This window comes from Labeo rohita, chromosome 14 (assembly GCF_022985175.1).
Source record: "Labeo rohita strain BAU-BD-2019 chromosome 14, IGBB_LRoh.1.0, whole genome shotgun sequence".
Classification (NCBI taxonomy): Eukaryota; Metazoa; Chordata; class Actinopteri; order Cypriniformes; family Cyprinidae; genus Labeo; species Labeo rohita.
Window position 1 is genome coordinate 18,130,569 of NC_066882.1, and position 24,752 is coordinate 18,155,320.

General features: G+C 35.0%; 1 protein-coding gene across 2 annotated transcripts; it reads left to right on the forward strand.

Annotated features, from left to right (window-relative positions):
- The first annotated feature begins 2,871 nt into the window (after window positions 1–2,871).
- zgc:154054 (Alpha-1,3-mannosyl-glycoprotein 4-beta-N-acetylglucosaminyltransferase B-like) lies at window positions 2,872–24,304 on the forward strand. 2 transcript variants are annotated; one of them, XM_051128309.1, is made up of 16 exons: window positions 2,872–3,016; window positions 3,128–3,279; window positions 5,264–5,416; window positions 5,490–5,621; window positions 5,928–6,061; window positions 6,704–6,750; window positions 6,846–6,959; window positions 10,041–10,116; window positions 10,202–10,316; window positions 10,794–10,924; window positions 11,017–11,124; window positions 13,449–13,642; window positions 15,986–16,064; window positions 18,399–18,474; window positions 19,765–19,877; window positions 23,184–24,304. In XM_051128309.1, the coding sequence occupies exons 2-16, from the start codon at window positions 3,192–3,194 to the stop codon at window positions 23,199–23,201; spliced, it is 1,578 nt and encodes a 525-aa protein (XP_050984266.1). In that variant the 5' UTR covers window positions 2,872–3,016; window positions 3,128–3,191; the 3' UTR covers window positions 23,202–24,304. The 2 variants fall into 2 exon arrangements, with proteins under 2 accessions (XP_050984266.1, XP_050984267.1); XM_051128310.1 differs by lacking the exon at window positions 2,872–3,016 and having other exon boundaries at window positions 3,024–3,279.
- The last annotated feature ends 448 nt before the right edge of the window (window positions 24,305–24,752 follow it).

Below are 24,752 nucleotides of genomic sequence, written 5' to 3' on the forward strand. Positions count from 1 at the left end.
GACCTGAATAAGATATTTCACATAAAAGTATTTATATATAGTCTACAAGAGAAAATGATAGTTAAATTTATAAAAAATGACCCTGTTCAAAAGTTTACATACACTTGATTTAATACTGTGTTGTTACTTGAATGATCCACAGGTGTGGTTTTTTTAGAGATAGTTGTTCATAAGTCCTTTGTTTGGTGGAAAATAAAGGACTTATGAACAACTATCTCTAACGACAGAAAAACAATGTGTGGAAAAACTTAAATTGAATATTGAATTTAAAAAATTGAATTAAACAATTGTTATTCATCCCTAATAAGGTGATAAAAAAAAAATTCACATTTAAACCCATAAAATGTCATCAGAAAAAGTTAATAAATAAATAAATGTTATTTAGAGAGAGAGAGAGAGAGAGAGAGAGAGAGAGAGAGAGAGAGAGAGAGAGAGAGAGAGAGAGAGAGAGAATGAATAAGTACTAAAGGACCGGACTATTTAAACTACTTGATCTAGACAGCATAATACTTCTTCCTTAACTTTTATAATGAGTATTTTGGGGATTTCAACTTTTGGACATTGGACGTTTAAAATGAAATTAAGAGAAAGAAAGAAAGAAAGAAAGAAAGAAAGAAAGGCTGTTATGCTTTTATCAACATTAAAACAAATATAAAGAGGAACTCCATCAGTGTAGGGGAAAGTTACTTTTTTTCATTTTGCAGTTTTTCTTTGATAGGACAGTAGAGCTAGGACAGAAAGCGAGTGGGGGAGAGAGAGGAGGGCGGGATTGGGAAAGGTCCACGAGGGGGATTTGAACTTGGGACACCCAAAGCACAACTGCGCCATATGTTGGCATGCTGCCCACAAGGCTATCACGCCGATGGGGAAAGTTGCTTTTAAAAATAATGCATTACAATTTTGCGTTACTCCCTGAAAAAGTAACTAATTACGTTACTTAGTTACTTTTTATGGAAAGTAATGTGTTACGTTACTTTTGCATTACTTTTTAAATTGGGCAGGGCTTGCTTCTTTGTTTTTAAAAAATTGGCTGAAGTACATTTATGCAGGATTTATAATGACTGAAGTACATCACTCTTCAGCTATAAAAAAAAAAAAAAAGAAGCATTTTTATCTAAAGTAATTTTTGTTTATTAGTATGACTGAATTGGTTAATTAAATGGGATTAAATACATAAAGGATATTTGTTTTATTTAACATATTTAATTATTGCAAGGTTGCGTCATATTCCAAGTTTGCATTTCACTGTTTTTATTCATTTTGAGGAATACTGAATCTGTTTTTTGAGTGAGATGACAATTCATGTTCACATTTAGTCTATACAGTAACATCATGTTTACTCCAAATTTCCAGACAGGAGACTCGTCAATCAATAAATGGTTGAAAAGTAACTGGCGTTATTTATTTGAAAAAGTAACTCAGATATTTTCTTAGAAATTCAAAAGTAATGCTTTACTTTACTAGTTACCTGTAGTAATATTATTACGTAACTCACGTTACTTGTAATGCTTTACCCCCAACACTGAACTCCATTCATAATGCATGACTACCAAATATACCAGTGTTGGAAAAGTTACTCTGGAAATGTAATAGGTTACAAATTACAGTTTACCCTGTTTAAAAAGTAATAAGTAGTGTAATGATTTCGATTACTTTATTAATGTAACTGATTACATTTGATTACTTTTCTACATTTCTAACAAATGTTTGCAACTTTTAATCATTTTGAATTATTTAAACCAGACAGGGTTAACCGTACAGTATGAACTGACACTATACTGTCAGACCTCTCAGAATCCTTCATCACTTCAGTTAAGATTATAAATTAATTTTAAGACTTTAACACCTTACTCTGAGATCGTTCTAAGGTTAAATACATATGTAAAATCATAAGATATAGTTTTATAACTATGACACTGTTTTTGAAATCAAATCTTGGCAATGCCATGACAGGAAACACTGGCATCTAACAATGCTTTGCTTAAAAAAAAATAAACTGTTAATCTTAAAAAAATAAAGCACATACATAATCCTAAATAGAAATAAAGCAGTTATCAAATAAGCATGTGTCCTATTACACTACTAAACATTTCTCATATTTTAGAGCACTTCTCTAGAAAATGAAATCAGTCAAATCTGTATGTGTGTGAAAATATTCAGATGTAACCCCCTTTGTAATAGTTAACATTTAGTAACTGAATTTTAACTACAGGTTAGATTACAATTGCATGTCTTTTGCAATTAAATTACGTAATTCCATTACATGTAATTAGTTACTCCCCAACGAGTACTAATGAAAAAGTAGTAAGATATTGCATGATGCAAAACTAGAGGTTCACGTTTTCAGTGCTGTTAGAGACTACACCTCTAGATGTCACTTTTTCCACGTACAATCCTTAAGGAGTCAGAAAGCTCCAGATCATTCTTATAAATGAACAGTCACCTTTAGCCTTACAATGCATTTTACAGATAGGTCAGGGAGACCCGTTTGACCACCTGGAGAACAGACTGGTAAACAGTTTAAACCAGTTAAAACCAATGTCTGTGACCGGTATATAGTTCAATTATTACAGAGAACTGAATCATAAAGTTCTCCTGTCTTGTTCTCTTAACACATCAAACATAATAATGTTTTTATCCTAACGTAAAATGTGTTTTTATTTAGGTAATTGCACATTACAGTTCACGGGATAGTTATAAACTACTTTATATTAAAGCAGATACACATAATATTCCCATATTAAAATCTGCATCAAATAGATTAGAAATAAAACAATCTGACAGACGTTTAAACGCAACGTGTAAAAACAAACACTACACTAATATTAGCAGCGTCGTCGTAAATATGCATGGACTGGATGAATATTCATGAACTGGACAGGTGGAGGATGGAACAGCTGCGGTTTGGAGGTGTGAGCGGATTATATATTATTTTTTAAAGTTCCTCGTGTGGTGACAATGCATCAGCTGACAACACGCTTCGTGACAGTTCGTGTAGCTGGCCTGATCTGAGAAAGTAGGATGCATTTTAAAATGTTTTTCGTCAAACTGTGAAAATTTTCTAGCTCATCCAGACGTCGCGGGGAAGAAGCAGCAACTAACCTTTTCTTGCTTGTTATATCTCGAGGGTTCTTGCATTCGTCCCAAGAGTGTACGAGTAGCCTTCTGGTATTTCTGTGGAATGAGATGAGATGAGGTCCTGGTATAGCAAACTTTTCTTCATCGCTAGTTTCGTATTTGTGTTGATGTTGACCTCCTGGCAGACATCATCAAAGTCAGGTGAGTGTGATTAACCTGTAATGTGTCTGTGTGAAATATTCGGATTGGTTATTCGGAATTTGCATTTGCTGACAGTTTTCTTGATTTGTTTGGTTGTATGACAATTTCTGTACTGACATTTTGGGACTTTTAATTATGCCAAAGATGCCATAATTGAGAATTTTTGATTTGACTAAAATTTTTATTTAACTTGCTCTCAATCAACTGTCAACCTGTCAGACGAGTTGCAACGTCAGCTTCCTGTATACCAGCCAAACGTGCATTACAGGAACTCTTTTTAGTTAGATTTTTTTTTATGTGAGTCATCTGACGACATAGAATAATGGAAGTAATACAAATGTTGAAAGAATATTTTAATTAAATGTTTTTGAAATATTGTCAACAATTTGTCAGAGCAGTAATGTTTTTAATAAAACAATAAAATATTGATAAATTACAATGTGACATCTCAAGTTAAATTTAATGGGTAATTCCATGCAAATGTCAACCTTATCATAAAAAAATAATTTTTTACCTAAGCTTTTACTATACTGATAGCACAGATGTCAACATTTGGTGGTTCAAATACCCATGTGAGATCTCTCTTAAAGTTTTTAAAGCTTTATTTTTAGTGCTTGATTTTCCATAGTCCATAGCCAAGTGCTATTTCCAGGCTTGTCACGTCCATAACAGTACATATTCCTCATAAATCAAAATTAAAACTAAAGCAGTGATTATATGTTCTGTGAAGAGCCATCGGCTCTTGTTTGTTGGGTGTTATTGCATCTGGTTTGTGCATTTTAATTCGCAGAAATCCTACAAAGTATATTGTCTCTCATAGTCACATCCGTAACGCATGATTATTTCCATTTTTTAACATAGAAAACTTGTGCATAGACTGATATTGATGTTTCTCTATCAACAAGGGTTTATTAAAATATAAACAGATATTTCCGTATATTGGTAACACATACATTCTCTAAGCATTTATATGTCACATCCATAACGCTGGATTTGCCTTAATATTATATTACAGAAGGTAACATGATTGACAAGCCCCGCACTTCAGTGTAGGAATGAGATTAAATTATATGCCAAACAACGATATATATATATATATATATATATATACCATCCAGTGTTGGGGGTAATGCATTACAAGTAAGGTGAGATATGTAATATTGTTACTTTTTCCAAGTAAATAGTAAAGTAACACATTACATTTTAACTGACAAGAAAATATCTGAGTTACTTTTTCAAATAAGTATGCCAGTTACTTTTCCCCCCATTTATCGGGACGTCTGGAGTAAGATGTTAGTTCTACAATAAATGTGAACATGCATTATGTCATCTCACTCACAAAAACAGATTCAGTATTTCTCAAAATGAATAAAATCAGTGAAATTCAACTAAGAATATGACGCAAACCTGCAAAGATTAAATATGTTAAATAATACAGATATCCTTTATGCATTTAATCTTATTTTATTAACCGATGTCTTTGCTGCCGACCTGCGATGATCCAATTCAACCATACTAATAAGCAAAAATTAATCAAGATAATCTAACATTTGTTTTTTTTTTATTGCTGAAAAGTTGACATTACAGACGTGAATTTATTTTTCTCAAAGCCTGAGAAAACGAACATAATTAGTTACTTTTTTAGAGAGTAGCTCAACATTGTAATGCATCACTTTTAAAAGTAACTTTCCGCAACACTAATACCAGATTCTATTCAACACTTCAAACTTCCTTAAAGTTAAATGGCATAGCATGTGTTTGGAAGAACTGTAGTTTGCAGAAAGGCTCATATGCACATCATATGCACATTTCCATTGTAAGTTCCTCTATGAACTATGATTATCCCTTTTTTAAACTAATTATTTTGTGTGGTGATCAACATTATGCCACAAATGCTGATGCAATGCTTAATAAAATAACTTGTTTTCAGCCCAAAACATCTCTTTAATTCACCTCAGGTGATTACTGGCGTTCTGTGTTTCAGATAACTTGCCAGTGAAGCTGCATGCAGTTTATGAAAGGCTACTGCGGGCAGAGCAACGAGGGGAGGTCTTATCACAAGAGCTGCTTAAAGTGCTTGGTCAACTTCAAAACCGCAGCATTGCTGCATCGAATCTTACCATCAGCAACTCCTCAGGTAAGTCCAATGACATTTCTTAGAGTAATATTTATGTATGTACAGTTTTTCAGTATTTTATCTGCCTTTTTAGCTATATTAGAAGCGAGGGTCCTTCGGCACTTGTTGCCTTCGCAGCCTAATGCCCACATCTACTTGCCTCACCTGAAGGAGCATGAGGACAGTCTGAAACCCATCGTTCACCTGGGGCAGCGGCGCACTGGAGGTCTGTTTTTTTTTGATTGTGCTTGCAACTTAGCAATTTAATTTGATTTGAAGTAGTATTGTCTTAATGTGTTAAAAGGGAAAAAAGATCAAGTGTATTATATATAAAAGGCTAAGATCTAAATCTCCCATCCACAAAATGTAACCACAAGCAAAAATATAGTTGTGATATTTGCATACTGAATTCTGATTGGCCTTTTTTTATATATATATCTCTTTGCATACAAAATATTTTATATATATTATGATGTTTTATTTAATTTTTGAACATATGCTGTCTTCATGTTTCTTTTAACTGTTTCCGCAGTGTCTCTGGTGTTAGGAGTGCCCACCGTGTACAGGCAAAAACAAAGTTATCTAGTGAACACACTCCAGTCTCTGCTATTTGACCTTTCACTTGCCGAGAGGAAAGATATTGTCATTGTGGTCTTTGTTGCCGAGGTAACCATTTACTTTTGCTCTTTGTTCTCTTATATCGCCTTGCTTTATCGGTTTTATTACTCTAGTAAAGTTGCATTAAACTTTATGGTGTTATATCAGTTCATTTCTTTCAATTCATTCTTGTCAAGCCACTTTACGTTTACGAGTTGTTAGTCTGATTTTTAACCAAGGATTTTGGTGTTGTATACACAGAAATTGTTTACAAAAAAAAGTAATAAAAACTAAAAAAGCTTGTAGCAAAAATGTCACAAAATGCATAAAATTACTTTATTTACTTCAGTGTACCCAAGAATTATAAAAGTTTGGAATCACTATGATTTTTTTTTAAAAAAAGTAATTTATTTCTATGATTTTCAGCATCATTACTCCAGTCTTCAGTGTCACATGATCCTTCAGAAATCATTCTAATATGCTCATTTGCTGCTTAAGAATTTTTTGTGATGCTTAATATTTTTGTGAAAATTGTAATATTTTTTTTTTTATGAATAGAAAGTACATAAATATTTGAAATAGAAATCTTTTGCAACATTATAAATGTCTTTACCGTCACTTGTGATCAATTTAATGCATTCTTGCTGGAAAAAAAATCAGTAGTGTACTATTTTTATTTTTTACTGATATGTATTTTCATTCTTCTCTTAGACAAATGCAACATTTGTGAATGCTGTTGTACAGAGTGTTCGGACCAAGTGAGTGTTTTGTCACTTAGATTACTTATAATAGGGATGATTTCATGTTTCTTTAAGCTCACTTTGCAAGTAACTGTGTTTTTGACTCTGTGTAGCCTCCCAGATGCCGTCAGTTCTGGCATGATAGAGGTGATCTCTCCGTCTCCTCACTATTACCCAGACTTAAATAACCTGAAGGAAACTTTTGGAGACCCCAAGGAGCGAGTCAGGTTAGAGATTCGACTTTTGTGCAGATGTTAATAACTGGCAATAGATGGTGTCTTAAAGGAGACCTATTATCCCCTTTTTACAATATGTTAGTCCGAAGAATGTGTCTGTGAAATTTCAGCTCTAAATACTCCAGAGATCATTTATAATATCATTTTGAAAATGCCAATTTTCACTGGAAGCAGAAATCCGCTGTTTTTGTGCATGTCTCTTTAAATGCAAATGAGCTGCTGCTCCCCACCCCTTTTTACAGAATAGAGCTTTGCCTTTAAAGCGCCTGCCTCAGATACTCTGCCAAAAAAATCTGCTTGGTTTTAATTATCATGTCTATCGCGCTGAAAACATGCGTTTTAAACCACAATAGTTTAAAATTCTACAGTTTTCTGAACACTCACATCCAAAGCACACGCACAGAAAGCGCTGTCACAAGGCGTGTGAGTACTAAACTAAGTTCTCTTTCATGTCTTATTGCACTTAAACTGTCAAATACACACACGTTTATGTTAAAAACACAGGAGTTACAAAAACAGTCAGTTATGTGTGTGAAGATAAACAGCTGGGAAAGAAATGGCACGTTTATATTAGATGTGTGTGGCAGCAGCGTAATATACAGTAAGTAAATCAATAAATCCACTGCTCTCTTGTCTCCTCTGAGGCTGGGACTCTAAATATTGTTTTGTGCTCATCTGTGCAGCCAACGACAGAACATTTAGTATGCTTTGCCCAAACTTTTGCCATGGCGTTAGAACTGGCACAGCCTTGTCGCTTGCGAAAACACAATGGCAGCGCCGTGGGTGGAAATGTGCAAAATAAATGTAATTGTAATTAGTTACAGGTACTGAGAAAAAATGTGTAATTAAATTACAGTTACTTTTGAAAAATGCCAGTGATTACAAAGGGGATTATATCTGAATTTTTTCACACACCCACCCCCACTTACAGATTTAATTGACTTCTTTCATGAATTGCATTGACTGCTCTAAAATGAGACACCAATGTTTCAGGAGTTTAGGACACAGAATAGGACACATGCTTATTCGATAACTGTTTTATTTCCTATTTTTTTCCATTGTTAGATGCTAGTGTTTTCTGTCATAACAATGCAAACATTTGATTTCAAACCCAGTATCATAGCTATTAAACTATTTCTTGTTATTTTCAAATTTGTATTTAACCTCACAATGATCTCTAAGTAAATAAGAGCTCTTAAGTCTGAATTTGTGGCATCGGTGCCAATAGCCTTGTGGTTAGTGCCGACATATTGCGCAACTGCGCTCACGGTGACCTGAGTTTGATTCCCGTCTCAAGGCCCATTTGCTGATCCCGCTCCCCTCTCTCCTCCCAGCTCTTTCCTGTCATCTCTCTACTGTCATATCACAATAAAAGGCAAAAAAAAAAAAAAAGTCTGAATTTGTGTGGCTGTGCCTGATAACAACTGGTAAAAGCAACTGGTGAGCAACTTAAGTCAGTGCTATATTCTTCATAGTTTTTTATTGGCGGAAGCTTTGCATTTGGTTAGCTAATAAAGTATTAAAGCTTAATTCAATATTATGTGGACAATTTCTTAATTCTGTCATCCTGGTATCGTGGACTCACTTCATACAAACGCAGCTGCTGCCATTTTTTAAATTTATTTTTTTGTACACTGTAATGGAAAATAAGATAACTAACAAACTAGTACTACTACTTAATTATTTATGTGGTGAAATGTTGTGTAAGAAAAGTGGTATGACTGCACTGTATCCCTAAAATGTCTAGTTTGAACTTGCCATTTGCTAGCAACTGATTTCTTCATGGAAGCTTTGTGTTCTAATCATTGATCTAATTATTTTGACATGAAACATCGAAATAATCTGTGAAGCAGCTGTGTAATAAGTGAGATAATGTACATCCAGCCAGTTGTTATCGCAAAATAAAGATGTATGTTATCCCTTACTTATAATCTTAATTCAAGTGTTTTGAAAGGATTTTGAAAGTCTGACAGTAATCAGTGTCGAGTGCTACTGTAAGGTTAACTCTGCCTGGTTTAAATGTTTCAAAATGATTAACAGTTGAAAATATTAGAAATTTAGAAAAGTAATCAAAAAGTAATTAAATGTAATAAGTTACATTACTTTAATAAAGTAATTGAAAAAGTACACTACTTATTACATTTTAAATCAAGTAACTTGTAATCTGTAACCTATTACATTTCCAAAGTAACGTTCCCAACACTGGTTACTAGGTTGTCATTTTTCACATTTTCTGGGTTGTTAGATGCACTGGGGACCCGATTATAGCACTTAAACATGGAGAAAGTCCGATTTTCATGAAATGTTCACTTAAAATATTCTGTCTGACCCCCCAGAGTGAGCTTTTGTTAGGCGACCGTTATTTTAGAACGTTAAATTTTTTATTTCCATGGCGACGCGTCATGATTGTCACGTGACAATCCGCAGCCACTATAGCGCTGTATGACAGACGTATCGCTTTTATTTCGTTTTTCCTTTTTTTATTTAAAATATTAACACACTTGCTTACCATGTCTTCAACTATATATTCCGATTCACGAATACGTGTAAGTGATTTTTGCCGTTTTAAAACCTTTATAAATGATCTGGATCGTGATCATTAACGTGAGATGGGCGCCGTAAATTCACCAGCTTCTCCCTAAAATACATGCAAGTGCGTGACTGGTGAACTGGGAAAGGATTGGAGTGAATTATATCGTTATTTACACTGTGTGTAACTGATATGAATAAAACACGTTTGCAAATTATACTTGAATGGATTGTTAATGCTGCTTCCATAGACATCCGTGTGTATTTTACAAAGTCTAAATGTATTGTTTAACTAGTACTTATGTGTATTTAAATGTCTGAAACCTAAAATAAACGTTTGACAAGCGCAGCGCGCGTCTCTCTTTGGCTGAGCGTCAGCCAACGCGCGAAAACGCAGTTTGAATTTGGCAGTTGCGTGACGTCACTGAATCCCATATGTGGGACCGTACTCCCAGGGGCACAGAAATAAGAATTGTGTTAATTCTTAATAATAATAAGTTAATTATAGTAAGTTAATTATGAAACATGTTTTACTGATCATAGATGGAGGACCAAGCAGAACCTTGACTACAGTTTCCTCATGCTCTATGCACAGCCTAAGGGCACATACTATGTCCAGGTAATGCCAAAGACACCGTCATACAACTCATTGTGTGCTCTATGTTTCATTGTCATCAGTCTGAGTCTGTGTGTATGTGTTTCAGCTTGAGGATGATATTGTAGCAAAGCAAGGATTCTTTGAGTCCATGAAAAAATATATAGAGCAGGTGCTTTCCGAGGAATGGCTTTTCCTGGAATTTTCCCAGCTGGGATTCATTGGTCAGTGTAATCTTCTCATTAATATATTGTCTTAATGTCTAACTTCTATCATTCTTCTCTTTCCCACCTTTTCTGTTTGATCAGTTGTTTCATTTGTGCTGTTTTGTTATTTGTGCACGTGGACCAGTGGCTCACTAAAAAAAATAGTTGTTAGTCTTGCAGCTGTAAATGCAAATTTTATGGTCTTTTTAATTTAAGATATCTTTCATTAGAAAGGGAGGAAATATGAACCATCTTTGTTAAACAAACACAAATTCTGCTAGAATTTACATATTTGCCTTTCAAATAATTAACTTCAGATCCTCTTGATTATTTGAATCATCTCTTAAATCAACTAGGTTTTCTCACAGTAGCATTAGATTTCATTGCTAGTGTTTTACAGCTCCCTATAAATATTGTTTATCATGACCAAATCTATGATGCTATTTGTGTCCCGGCATGAAATTAAATATATATTACTCATTTTTCATATTCTAGGAAAGCTTTTCCGTACATCAGATCTGCCATTGATTGTAGAGTTCTTCCTGATGTTCCACAAAGACAAGCCAATCGACTGGCTGCTCGATCACATCCTGTGGGTTAAAGTGTGTAACCCTGAGAAAGACTTAGTAAGTTTGAATATATTTATTCTTTTTGTTTGTTTGATTGTTATTTGTTTGTGAGACTTACGTAAGACATTGATAGAATTTATTGCACTTAGAAACACTGCAATGATGAGAAGGCCCGACTGAAGAGAACTTACAAACCCTCGCTGTTTCAGCATGTCGGTTTGCATTCCTCGCTGGCTGGTAAAATTCAAAACCTAAAGGTAATTCAGACTCTGAAGAATTTTATATGTATATATGCTAAGGTTTGGTTTTAGATAATGCAAAGTAAAACTGAAACCACAAAAACAATGTTACTTGGAATAAAAAACATTAACTGAAATAAAAAACACTTATTTTATTTAAGTTAGTTGCCAAGGCAAAATTTCTCATTTTCATTTAGTTTAACTTGATGAACTAAAAAAAAACTAATACTAAAATATGCATTCATAAAAACTAAATGTAAAAAAAAAAAATTTAATTTTAAAAAATGACGAAAACACACAACAAACTTACTAAAACTTTAGCTAGAACAGTAAGATTTTTTTAATGTTTTTTTAAAGAAGTCTCTTCTGCTCACCAAGCCTGCATTTGTTTGATCCAAAGTACAGCAACAACAGTAAAAATTTTAAATATTTTTACTATTTAAAATAACTGTTTTCTATTTGAATATATTTTAAAATGTAATTTATTCTTGTGATTTCAATTCATTGGTCAGTGTAATCTCCTCATTAATATCTTGTCTTAATGTCTAACTTCTCCCATTCTCCTCTTTGTTTGATGAGTTGTTTCATTTGTGCTGTTTTGTTATTTGTACACGTGGACCAGTGACTCACTAAAAAAATAGTTGTTAGTCTTGCAGCTGTAAATGCAAATTTATGGTCTTTTTAATTTACAGTAGCGATAAGATATCTTTCATTAGTCATTGACAAAAGGGTCAGAAATAGAAAGGGAGGAAATATGAACCCTCTTTGTTAAACAAACACAAATTCTGCTAGAATTCACATATTTGCCTTTCAAATAATAAAGTTCAGATCCTTTTTTTAAAAAAAAAAATAAATTTTAAAAAATGACAAAAACACACAACAAACTTACTAAAACTTTATTTTTACTAGTATTTTTAGTAAAAATTTAACTTTACTGAATTTTTAGCATCATTACTCCAGTCACACGACCCTTCAGAAATCATTCTAATATTCTGATTTGCTGTTCAAAAAACATTTATTATTGTTATTAATTTTTAACAGCTGAGTACATTTTTTTCAGGTTTCTTTGATGAATAGAAAGTTCAGAAGGAGAGCATTTATCTGACATAGAATTCTGTGGTAACATTATAAATATCTTTATTATCACTTTTGATCAATTAAAAAAAAATCCTTGCTAAATAAAAGTATTAGTTTCTATATTTATATTTATATTATATTTATATTTTAAAATCTATTCAAATAGAAAACAGTTTTTTTAAATAGTAAATATTTCAAAATGTTATTGTTTTTGCTGTACTTTGGATCAAATAAATGCAGGCTTGGTGAGCAGAAGAGACTTCTTGAAACAACATTACAAAATCTTACTGTTCAAAAACTTTTGACTGGTAGTGTAAGTTTTATTAGTTTTATTATTTATTAGAATGATGGCAACCTACTAAATTCACCAACAGTACTATGCATCTGTAGGGGTAGACAACAGCTTATCTACATTGCAAACAGGTCATTTACATTATTTATATTAGCACATTCTGTTTCTATAATGGCACAACTCATGTAATTCATCTTAAAGGTGAAGTGTGTCATTTCTGGTGTGCTAAGGGCACCAATAGGAATCACATTATTATCTATTTAGGGAGGTCATCCAACCAGTAGGAACCAGTAGTTCTCTCTGAAAAATAAACTGGGCTATGAGGAAGAATTTTAACTTCAAAGATAATTACACAATTCTCCTTTAAAAAACAGGCTCATTAAAAGTGCAACGTTCCCAATGTGTCCAGAAAAAAAACAAAAAAAAAAACAGTACAAGCTAGCTAGTTTTTGTCAGGAACTGCAACAGAACCAAAATGCAGAACATCCGAGATGTACTCAAAAGGTCTTTATTAACAAAAACATTAAAACTCAACACAAAAACACAAGAGCACACAGCAAATTAATATAAACATAAGCTGTGTGCTCTACAAGAAAAAAGACACAAGGCAGACAAAACTGCCTAGGGCCTGAATGTCAGGATCCCAAGACCCGAAACCAAAGTAGACAGGATTGTCAGGATCCAGACGCCAAGTCCCAAACACAATACACATATACAAAACAATGCAGGGCACAGAAAACAATCCCTGAACTTGCATGCTCACACAAGGACAAGAGAGGACAATACAACACAGCAGAGTCAGGAACCTGTTACCAAATCAACAGCAGGACCAACCAAAGCGACAGGACTCTTACAGTTTTCTTGTGTGCTTCACACAATACTTATGTAAATTGTTCAGTTATACTGTGTCAGTTAGGATGCTGTATTGGCTTATAAGCTTATGTATATGTCTGTGTTTTTATGTGGTGTACAGGATAAAGACTTTGGGAATCAAGTGCTGTACAAAGGCCACAGTAATCCGCCAGCAGAGCTCAAGAGCAGTCTGGAGAACTATCAGTCTCACACTTTGGAGAGAGCTTACAATGGAGAGGATTTCTTTTGGGGCCTCACACCTAAAAGAGGAGATTACATCGTCATTACATTTAACACGGCTCAAACCGTCAAAGGGTGAGACACCAGGACATTAATTTGATTGAGTATATAAAGTGTACAGAAATAGGCAATCTTAATAAAGTTCCAGCTTGTATATCCAGTTTGTGTATCAACAGAAAACAAAAATTCGGTCATCATTTTATGTCGGTCCAAAACTGTGTGACTTTATTTCTGTTGCAGAACACAGAAAATATTAACATGTTTTTGACCATACAGTGACATCAGTGAAGTCCAGTGTTGTTCTTTTGTGTTCTGCAGAAGAAAGTAAGTCATACAGGTACATTTTTGAATAAACTATCCCGAAAGACTTAATATGACTCGGTAAGCTTGGGGGAGTCATGGTTGATAGTTTACATTGTAAATATCTCTTTACGTAGACATATAAATAGAAGTAAAAACCCAGTGGCAGTGTAAATGTACCCAGCTGTCTGCTTGTATAGAAGTGAGTTTGCCCTGTTGAAAGAATGTGAACCACTGGCTTCTGTTTCAGCTCCTCTGAGCTGGATATTCTATACTGGAAATGTTTGTTCAGGAGCTATCTTTTAAAATTCCCCTTAAAGGGGTCATCCGATGCCCATTTTCCACAAGTTGATATGATTCTTTAGGCTCTTAATGTAAAGTCTATACTATACTTTGGTTTAAAATTCTCAATGGTTGTGTAAAACAACACCCTTTTTACCTTGCCAAAATCAGCTCTACAAAAATCATCTCATTCTGGTCGAGGCTGCTTTAAATGCAAATGAGCTCTGCTCACCCCACCCCTCTCTTCTCTCTGTGGATAGACGCGCCTGTTTACATTAGCCGCTAAACTTGCTAACTAGCACTTTATTAGGAAAGGCGATCGCAAAGATTCATAAAAAAACCCCCTTATACTCACTTCTGCTGTAAGTGAAGCGGGATCATGAATAATTCGCACGAACATAGACGGAAATATGTTGATCGGGAGGCGCATTCCCTTCACAAACAAACGTAATCCACTGCAACTTCAGGGCTCAGATGTCGGGAGTAAGTCTCTTTGACTTGTTAAAGGGGTCATCAGATGCAAAGTTCATTTTTACATGTTGTTTGAACATTAATGTGTGTTGGCAGTTTATGTACAAATCTACCCTATAATGATAAAAATCCATGCAGTGGTTTTTAATCTGTAGAAATAATATCCCCTTTTTCAAATCAAGCCATTCTCAGATGGCTCCCGCTACCACGATAGTTGATTGACATGAGCGTCTTACCTCAGACCCATCCTAAATCAGCTGTAACAGTCCGACCTCCATTGTTTCGATGCCGGAGCAGGGATATAAGTTAGACAAGAATATCTCCGATTGAGCGATTGAGATGTTGTGTTGCTGGATGTAATAATGAACATAGTGGTCGTCATTTACTCCCGACATCTGAGCCGCTGAAGATGCAGTGGATTACGTTTGTTTGTGAAGGGAATGCATCTCCCGATCTACATAAATGTGTCTGTGTTCATGCAAATCATTCGTGATCCAGCTTCACTTACAGCAGAAGTGAGTATAAAGGTTTTTTATGAATCTCTGCAATCACCTTTCCTAATAACGTGCTAGTTAGCAAGTTTCGCAGCTAAATGTGGCTAAAGTAAACAGGCTCGTCACTCCACAGAAAGAAGAGAGGGGCGGGGCGAGCAGAGCTTATTTGCATTTAAATGAACAATCCATCAGAATGAGTTGATTTTTGCAGAGCTGATTTTGACATGGTAAAAAAGGTGTTGTTTTACACTACCATTGAGAATTTTTAACCAAAATATATTATAGATTTTTCATTAAGACCCTGAAGAATCATATCAACTTGCGGAAAATGGGCATCCGATGACCCCTTTAAACAAATTCCACTGATGGCAGAGAAACAAGGTATTGTTTAAGCTACATGCATAATTCACAAAACCACCTATTCATTTTGTATGTGTAAGTTAAACTCTTATCAAAGCATACGTGGAATGAGAAACATTTCAACTCGGATAACAAAAACAGTGTGTTCACACAAATGGACATACAGTGAAACTTTATGAAAAAACAGCACTAAAAGTACCATTACAAACGTTACAATCCATTAACTTTTAACCATTAAAACGATTAAAAATGTTTCTTGTAGTGTGTTTTGGGACCGAGTCCATCAGGATTTAGTGGTTTTAACAAGCCACCAATAGAAGTTAACCAGTAGAAGACCAATAAAGACCAGTAGACACCAATAGGCACCATTACAGTTTCCATTAAAACCAGTACAATTCCCATTATAACCAGTAAAACCATTAATCTGTGATGGTTTCCTTTGGGGGGTTTTCAGCAGGCATTGACTGATTCTTAATGTTTTTTTTATTTTTTTTGTTTCACTCACTTCTAGGTATTTTTTTCGATCTGGCAATATTGAGACAAATGGTGACAGGTTTTACCACACAACTGTGGAGGTGCTCCCTAACAATGTAAGTATTTTCTACTTTAAAGGCATTGTGGCATGGATTTTTTGCACAAAAAAACACATAAATACGTGGATTATTTTCAACCCTCATTCTGACCCTCTGTCTTAAACAGCCTGTTTTTAAGGGTGTGTCCTTTAAGGCTTCTAAGTAATCCTCCACTGTTATGACAGGCTAATGTCACTGCATAGCAAACAGTATCTATGCCCCCTCACTATTGCATGTTAGTGTTTTGACAACATGATCAAAATAATACGGTAATTTCCAGGCAGAACGTTATGAAATCATTTACGTATCATTTGTGATGCAGCTGCATTCAGACCTAGTACCACTTTAACCTTCAACAAATGTTTTTGTGAACTCTCCATGACACTGTGCCTCGTTTACAAAACAAAATGCTCTGATCAATTCTCAGACACGGTCCGGGATGCCATTAAATAAAACTATCCACTCGTTCATTACGCTGAGATCCTTCTGTTATCTGTACACACAAATGAGCTGTTTAAACCAAACACATGAAAGCAAACGTTCTTTCACTTCATTTGTCGTATTGACAACAGACTCAAGCACATTTACTGACAGAAAGCAAACCTACAGCTGTATACTTTATCAGATGGAGACAAGATAGTGGCAGTGATTGTAATTTCTGTTTGCTTTCAGTTTTCAATACACTTAAATGTATCTAGTATGATAAAACAGCGCTACTTTTTCCTACATACGCATGACCGGAAGGAGCAGAAAGGTTCCGCTGCTTTCGAGCTGTGTATCGCTCTCGTCCTTCATTAGCAATCGCTCCAGCATCCTCATTTCGCTTCCACGACTTTCAGCCCCACCATGCTTCATACTACAGTGACTTTATTAAGTCTTAAATACATTAACTCATCCATGAACATGATTTCTGCCAGAGTCCCAACGGATTGCATCAGCAGTGGGGATGAAGACAACAACTCCCAGTTCTTTGTTTGTTTTCAATATGCGCCCTCTGGCGGTGAAAACTTACATATTGTGCCCTTAAGCGACTTAAAGCCAGTGGGCGGGGCCTATGGAGAAAGATGATGATTCGTCGATGCCTTGCTCTGGAGGTGATGTTTATGCAAATGTTGGATCATGTCACCTTGCACCTTAGATCCAAACAAGACGTTTTTGGAGCTTGATTAAATAAATGCTTTGTTTATAATGAGGATGACATTTAAGCTATAAAACTTGCAGGATGTTTTAATGGCACAAAGATCTCTTATATGCCAAAAGAGCAAGGCAAATTTGATTTGTCATGTCGTGACCCCTTTAATATATTACAAAATGTAATTTATTCCTGTGATCAAAGCTACATTTTCAGCATCATTGCTCCAGTCTTCAGTGTTGCATGACCCTTCAGAAATTGTTTTGCTGCTCAAACATTTCATAGCATATTATTATCAGTGTTCAAAATAGTTTTTGTGGAAACCGATTTTTTTGTTGTTTTGGATTCTTTGATATATAAAAAGTTCAAAACAACATTTATTTGACAGAGATGTGTGTGCAATGACTTTTGATCAATCTGTTAGATCTTCTGTACTGAATGGTAGTGTAAACCTTTCAAAATAGACCATGCGGTTCTGTTGAAGCATCAGTTAAACTAATCACGAGTAATTATTAACAGTCAGGCATTCCACGTGAAGGACTATATTAGCCATGAAACCTGATAAGAACGATCCACCAATCAGAGAATCACAACAAATCAACAAATCAGGTTGAATGAGTTTAGCAGTGACCAACCGCCCTCTGCTATGAAACATTGTAAATGATGTAATGGAGTCTTCCCTACTAGTACACGCCCTAAAAGTTTTATATTGTTGACATCTTTTACATCATTTGTTATGATTTATGGAACTGTAATTCATTCACTCATAAAAGATGATAAGCACACAATCTTTGTGGTCATTCATCCTTGAACTGGTCGGTTTGCTTCATGACTCTTTGTTCAATCCTTTTTTTTTAAACCCCTATAGTACTTTAAATATCTTAAATACTTCCAGAAGCAAAGCTGCCCGAATATTTGTGTAAAATATGTTGGTATTGTCATAGCTTTAGACATTGCATTGTATATAAGAACATGTGTGACTACACCCTTTTCCCTGAGTATACATTTGTATTCATTTGCTTGTTGTGGTGAGGCCTTGTTTCTGTGCTTGCTAGCCAAGTAAACACTTCTAAGAAAACAGAAAACTGACACCCAAAACCAAATTTTAAACTTTACCTCAAACCTGTTAGACAAGGATTTTTGTGCATACTTCCTGGTATGTCTGGTTTTATTTGCATTGAAGTATAAAGTGCTGACGGGTAAATGTCTGTGTTTTACAGAACTCCGTAAAAGAGAAGGTGACGCGAGGAGAATTAGCCTGCTGTAAACCCTCATCCGATGGCTTTGTTCAAATAGGTACTCAAGCATCATCGAAATCCTGCTTCTTTTCATTTCTGTCACTCATTTGTAAGGTTTTGCATAAATACATATAGATGAAGTGCAGTCATTTGTTTGTCAGTGAACTAAGAATGTCCAGTACTCTAAGTGATAATAATGTGATTATACCAGTCAGATATGAGTCGTTGTAACGCTAGTTGTGATAATCATGATAATTACAGAAAACTATAGAGAGAGAGCGCTAGTGAGGCTTGTGAACGCATGTCTGTAAACACAAGTTATAGGTTTGGGTATCAAAAACCGGTTCTTAGTCAGAACTGGTTGACTTTTTTCCATTAAGACCAGCATTGGTGACATACGGTTTCATTAGCAGTTCTTGAATGGTTGCCTTTTTTTCACTAGCGTAGCGCACTAATTGTAGTGAAATTATGAAAGGTTTTTTCTTGAGAAAATGTTTTTTTTAGCTGACGTGCTTGCATTTTTTTATTCAACTGATCACATTGGTTCTAACATTTCTCTCATTTGCTTAAACAGATAGTTCATCCAAAAATAAAAATTCTGTCATTAATTATTCACCCTCATGTCATCCAAATCTGTAAGACCTTTGTTCATCTTCAGAACACAAATTAAGATATTTTTGATGAAATCCGAAAGCTTTCTGACCCTGCATAGACAGCAACACAACTGATACATTCAAGGCCCAGAAAGGTAGTAAGGATATTGTTATTGGATTGTATTTCACGATGTTAATGATCAGACAAGGTAATCAGACACTATCTGATCAGAACCATTAGTAAGTATGCATTTGCATGTCTATAATACACACCCTTGTTTTGTTGTCATTCCTTTGGACAAACCATAGTAAGAAATGTAAGCTCAAAAGTGGTTAAAGGACCAGCATAAACCAGCTAAGGACCAGCTTAAATTAGCATCAAAACATACCTAACCAGCATACCTACCAGCATATGCTGGTATTTTCACCAGGGCGCAGAGAGCACAGATCAGTGGCAATGCATCTGATTTGACAGATAAACCACTAGCTCTTATATCTTATATCTGTTTTGTTTCAGTGTACAGTTTGGTAATTTTGCGCAAAGCATAGGCTACCGGCGTTGAAGTACACATCATTCAGCTGAAATGTGCCTTGTTCCATTCATGCAAAAAACGCATGTCATCTGCTGCTCTGTGGGCTATGACTAATTTGTGAGAGTACTTGCTCATTGTTTAAAACCAGGATGTGTGAAAACCAGAGGTCAGGTGGTTTGTCTTTAATTTGTGATGGGATATGTCATAAATTTCTGTTCTCAGGTTCTTTCAAAAATGGAGTGGCTGAGGGAGAAGTGGATGGAGCATTAGGAGAAATAGCGGCCATGCGACTCCTGGTTCACTCTGATTCTGATGTCTGGGTTCTTCTCAGTGAGGTAGACCACAGCCATATCTATAAATAACTTTTAGAAACAAGCCTCACCTAATTGGGAAGGGCTTGAGTTGACAGTCACTTAATTCAATGAAAGCCACGCTAACATGCGTAAGGTGTAACACACAGAAATGCAATGTAGATTTTTTAAAAAAAGACAACAACAACTAAATAAACAGATCCTGCCTAGTTTTGTTGACATTTCTTCAGGGAAATACAGAAACTAGCACATATGTGAGGTGTTTCACTCTTATAGTAAATCAAATGAATGTAAGGAAGAGGTCATAAGGCCTCTGTAAGACAATAAGAAAAGCAAAACCAGTAAAGCACACGTAGGGCTTGTTAGGGTGGTTTATTGGGGCTTTCATTAAAACGTAATGCTAAGCTAGTTTAGCATTCACCAGCTTGCCACTTCAGGTATTTTACTTCATGTGAAAATTTTCATATCATTATAAATCACTTTTATTGCTTGACAGATTGGTTTATGTTTGGGTAAATTATCATTAGAAATGGCCTCAAAACATTTCTTGTCTTTATTATAGGATTTTTTTGTCCATTCATTCAGAAACTTCAAAAGTTTACATCAAAAGTTTACATACACCTGTAAAAACGTTAATTATTTTACCAAAATATAAGAAATGCATGTTACTTTTTATTTGGTACTGACCTAAATAAGATATTTCACATAAAAGACGTTTAAATGTAGTCCACAAGAAAAAATAATAGTTGAATTTATAAAAATGACCCTGTTCAAAAGTTTACATACACTTGATTATTAATACGTGTTTTTACCTGAATGATCCACAGCTGTATTTTTTTTTTAGTGATAGTTGTTCATAAATCCCTTGTTTGTCCTTCAGTAGTTAAACTGCCTGCTGTTCTTCACAAAAATCCTTCAGGTCCCACAATTTTTTTTTAGGTTTTTCAGTATTTTGTGTATTTGAATCCTTTCCAACAATGACTGTATGATTTTGAGATTCATCTTTTCACACTGAGGACAACTGAGAGACTGAAGGTTTAAACACTCACTGATACTTCAGAAGGAAACACGATGCATTAAGAGCCGGGGGTGTAAACTTTTGAACAGAATGAAGATGTGCACGTTTGTCTTATTTTGTCTAAATATCATATTTTTTTCATTTAGTACTGCCCTTTAAAAGCTACAGAAGATACTTTTTCCCAGAAGACAAAATAAGTTAAAAAGTTTTCACCCCCTGGCTCCTTAATGCATTGTTTTTCCTTCTGGAGGATCAGTGAGTGTTTGAACCTTATGTAATAGTTGCATATGAGTCCCTCAGTTGTCCTCAGTGTGAAAAATGGATGGATCTCAAAATCATACAGTCATTGTTGGAAAGGGTTCAAATACACAAAAATGCTGAAAAACTAAAGAATTTGTGGGACCTGGAAGATTTTTCTGAAGAGCAGCGGGCAGTTTTACTGTTGAACAAGGGACTCATGAACAACTATGACTTAACAAACAAACACAGCTGTGGATCATTCAGGGAACGACACAGTATTAAGGATCACAGTATCAAGTGTATGTAAACTTCTGAACGGGGTCATTTTTATAAATTAAACTAGTGTGGGAAGCACGTTTTGTCGCTGCCCATGTTAATGAATCAGAGAGTCGGGGTAAATGTGAACGCAGAAAAAGCAACACAAACAGTCTTATCAACCACATTATAATTATTATTTCTGTGTTACAGAAATTTAAGTAATAGAAGTACTGGCATAAAAGTTTATAGTTTGGGTATAAAACTAGACACGTGTGCATTGCTTAACAGTGTGTGTTTCCACCCGCCGTGTTTTACTTTAGATATGCTTTCATTAATGCCGCTTGGAATGCAGAACTCGTGCACCGACGACTGACTTTTTTGTCTTGAAGATGGATTGCGGCTGCGGTTAAATGCACTTCCATTTTCGAATACTTTTATACGAAATTGATGTTCACACAGACAGCTATGTTTTCAGAGCAGGACAAAACATCTGATATATCGAAATAGATTTGTGTATTCGTGTGAATACAGTCGGTTAAAGCTTCCACTGTCTATGATCTCATCAGTAATAATAAAACGGCAATAATGGTGAGGAAAAAAGAAAACCCATAACTATTGTCTGAAAACTTTTGGATACTTAAAAAACACTAATAAAAAATTAAGTTTCCACAAAATAAATTTGCTATAAAATGTATATGAAAATGTAGGCATGCGCAGTAATATTGAAAACTGAGAATGTGATGCATAGTGATAATGAGTTGATAATGAAAACTGTGACTGAATTGAATCTGAAACCAGTGAAGATTCACACCACTACTTTTAAGATGGTAGTACTGACACAGAGATTCCAACTATAAACAAAAAAAGCAAAGAAACTGCAATTTTGGTTAAAATGTATGGTTGTAAAGATGTATTTGCAAGACTTAATTGGTGAAAAATGTAGATCAAGAATCGTTTTAGAATCGGATCGTGACTCCCAGAATCGGAATCGGATCGGACCGTGAAGTGCCTGAAGATTCCCACCCCTAATTTCAATAGTCAAAGTCTTAATGAAGTGAGACACTGACTCCTTCACTGAATGCTTTTTTGTTTGTTTGTTTTTTGTTTAAATGAATATATGTTTTTAAAAGACTTGAACAGCAATTAACAGTTTGTCAGAACCATAAGTAAATTACGTTATTTTGTTTCGTTTTCTAATCTTTTTTCTTCAGAATCGTGAGAGAATCATGGTCTCCAATTTATTAAAAACAACTGGGATTCTCAATTTATCCAGAATCGTGAAGCTCTTGTTTAAATGTTGTTTATTACTGCATATAATTCATTAAAATGGACGTTTAATTTCAAAGTTCAAAATGCACCTACATATTTTTGCATTTTGTCTTTTTCAGTTGAATAAATGACTGTTTCCCCTATGTGTTTCATCATTAAGGATTTCTTAAGAAAAGTTTAATAATCTCATCTCATGGTTCTCGTGAACCCAGTCTCGTGTCTTGTCTCGTCCCGTGGGATAAGTGTCTCGTCACACCTCTACCTTTTATGGGAACTATCTGTCATCAGAGATATCTGATTTGAATATACTTTGTAAAATTCCTGGTAATTCATTCACTGTAGTGTAGCAGATGGCTTGAAATTGCCCTCACAATGTTCTCCATTGTAGTGGCTATCGGTGACTGTCTAGTTTGTCTATATTTGAAAGGTGCTTTTTGAGGAAGTCTGTGCATCATGTAACCCATTGATAGTTTTCAATAGCCTTGTTTGCTGCTGTGACACAGTATCTAAGATTTGCTTAAAAGTCACGTCTCTTTCTTTGACAGATCTTTATTAAAGTTTGATGAGCTGTGGAGAGAGGAGAAATTCGATCCTTATGGTTACATGTAATACCTCCCGCTGTGGACAACAGTGCATACTGCTGGCCTGGAAAGGAACTTCTCTATTGCTGGGATAACGACTGTCATTGCGGTGTGCCATCTTGAGGTGCAGCAGAATACTGAATTACAGGATGTTTCCCTCATCAGTGTGAGCAAACAAAAATGTTTACATCGTGGCCCATGAAGGTTTTGTGTGATTTATTAATTTAGTCTAAATTATTTTATTTAAATTATTTTGTGTTGCAAAACTAACTCGAAGGGACCACACTTACAGCATTTGATCATGTTTTATATTATACCGAATTACTGAAAATATTTGACTTCTTGTCAAAAGGTCAGTACATGGCAATAATACAAACTGTTTACAACTTGTCATGACATTGTTGTGTTCTTTTTTTGCTCATATTGTATTTTTTTTGTTTCTTCATTACTAGCATCACAAAGTGGAATTGCTAAATTAATTTTAAAGTGATAGTTCACCCAAAAATGAAAATTCTGTAATTAATTATTCACCCTAAAGTCGTATTTTAATAACGTCCTTATTACCTTTCTGGGCCTGGGAACATTGCAGTTGCATTGCTGCCTATGCAGGGTCAGAAAGCTCTTGGAATTCATCATAAATATCTTAATTTGTGTTCTGAAGATGAACAAAGGTCTTACAGGGTTGGAACGACATGAGCATGAGCAATTAATGACAGAATTTTCTTTTTTGGGTGAACTATTCATTTAGTAATAAAACAAAAACCAATTAACCCTCCACGTCTTCCTTTGGTCACACACACAGATAGTCCTGCTCAGTGCTACCATATTAGACTTGATTACACTTTAATTTTCACACATTTAGGCCACGTTCACACAGCAGCAGAATACGGTTGTCAATGCCTTGTTCCATTCATGCAATAAACGCATGTCAACTGCTGCTCTGTGGGCTGACTAATTTCATGTGCAATGCAGACAAAACTACAATTTAAATACAAAAATATATATAGATTTTTCAATTGTGATAAAGCTACTTTCTACGACCTTTATATCCTCCACTCTAAAAAAAAAAAAAAAAAAAACAAGAATTGAAAACAACAGTGAGGAATCGATTCTTGGAATCGAATTTCATGGATTCCAGAACCAAGAATGGGAATCGATTACAAAATTTTCGGAATCTGCCGCACAAACGTGCTTTGATGTGTGGTGAAAATGTTGAAACGTACAGTGACGGAGAAATGAGCTGCGTGTCATCTTAACGTTTTATATCCAGTCCCCACCGAAGCCGTTCCCTCCCGTGAGTTTTGTGTTCTGCACACGGCTCAAATGCTCTGCACTCCACTCCAATTTAAAATCTTCTGTCGGTTAATGATGATTTGATGGATGAACTTGCGGGTCCATTGAACTCTTGTCGTGTCAGAAGGCGATAAGACTTTTAGTTTTACGGACGTCACCATCTTTGATATTACTTTGGTCATTGTTGCTATGGTTACTCTCAAGGAATACGGGCTTGACCTTTTGCATGTTCACACAAAC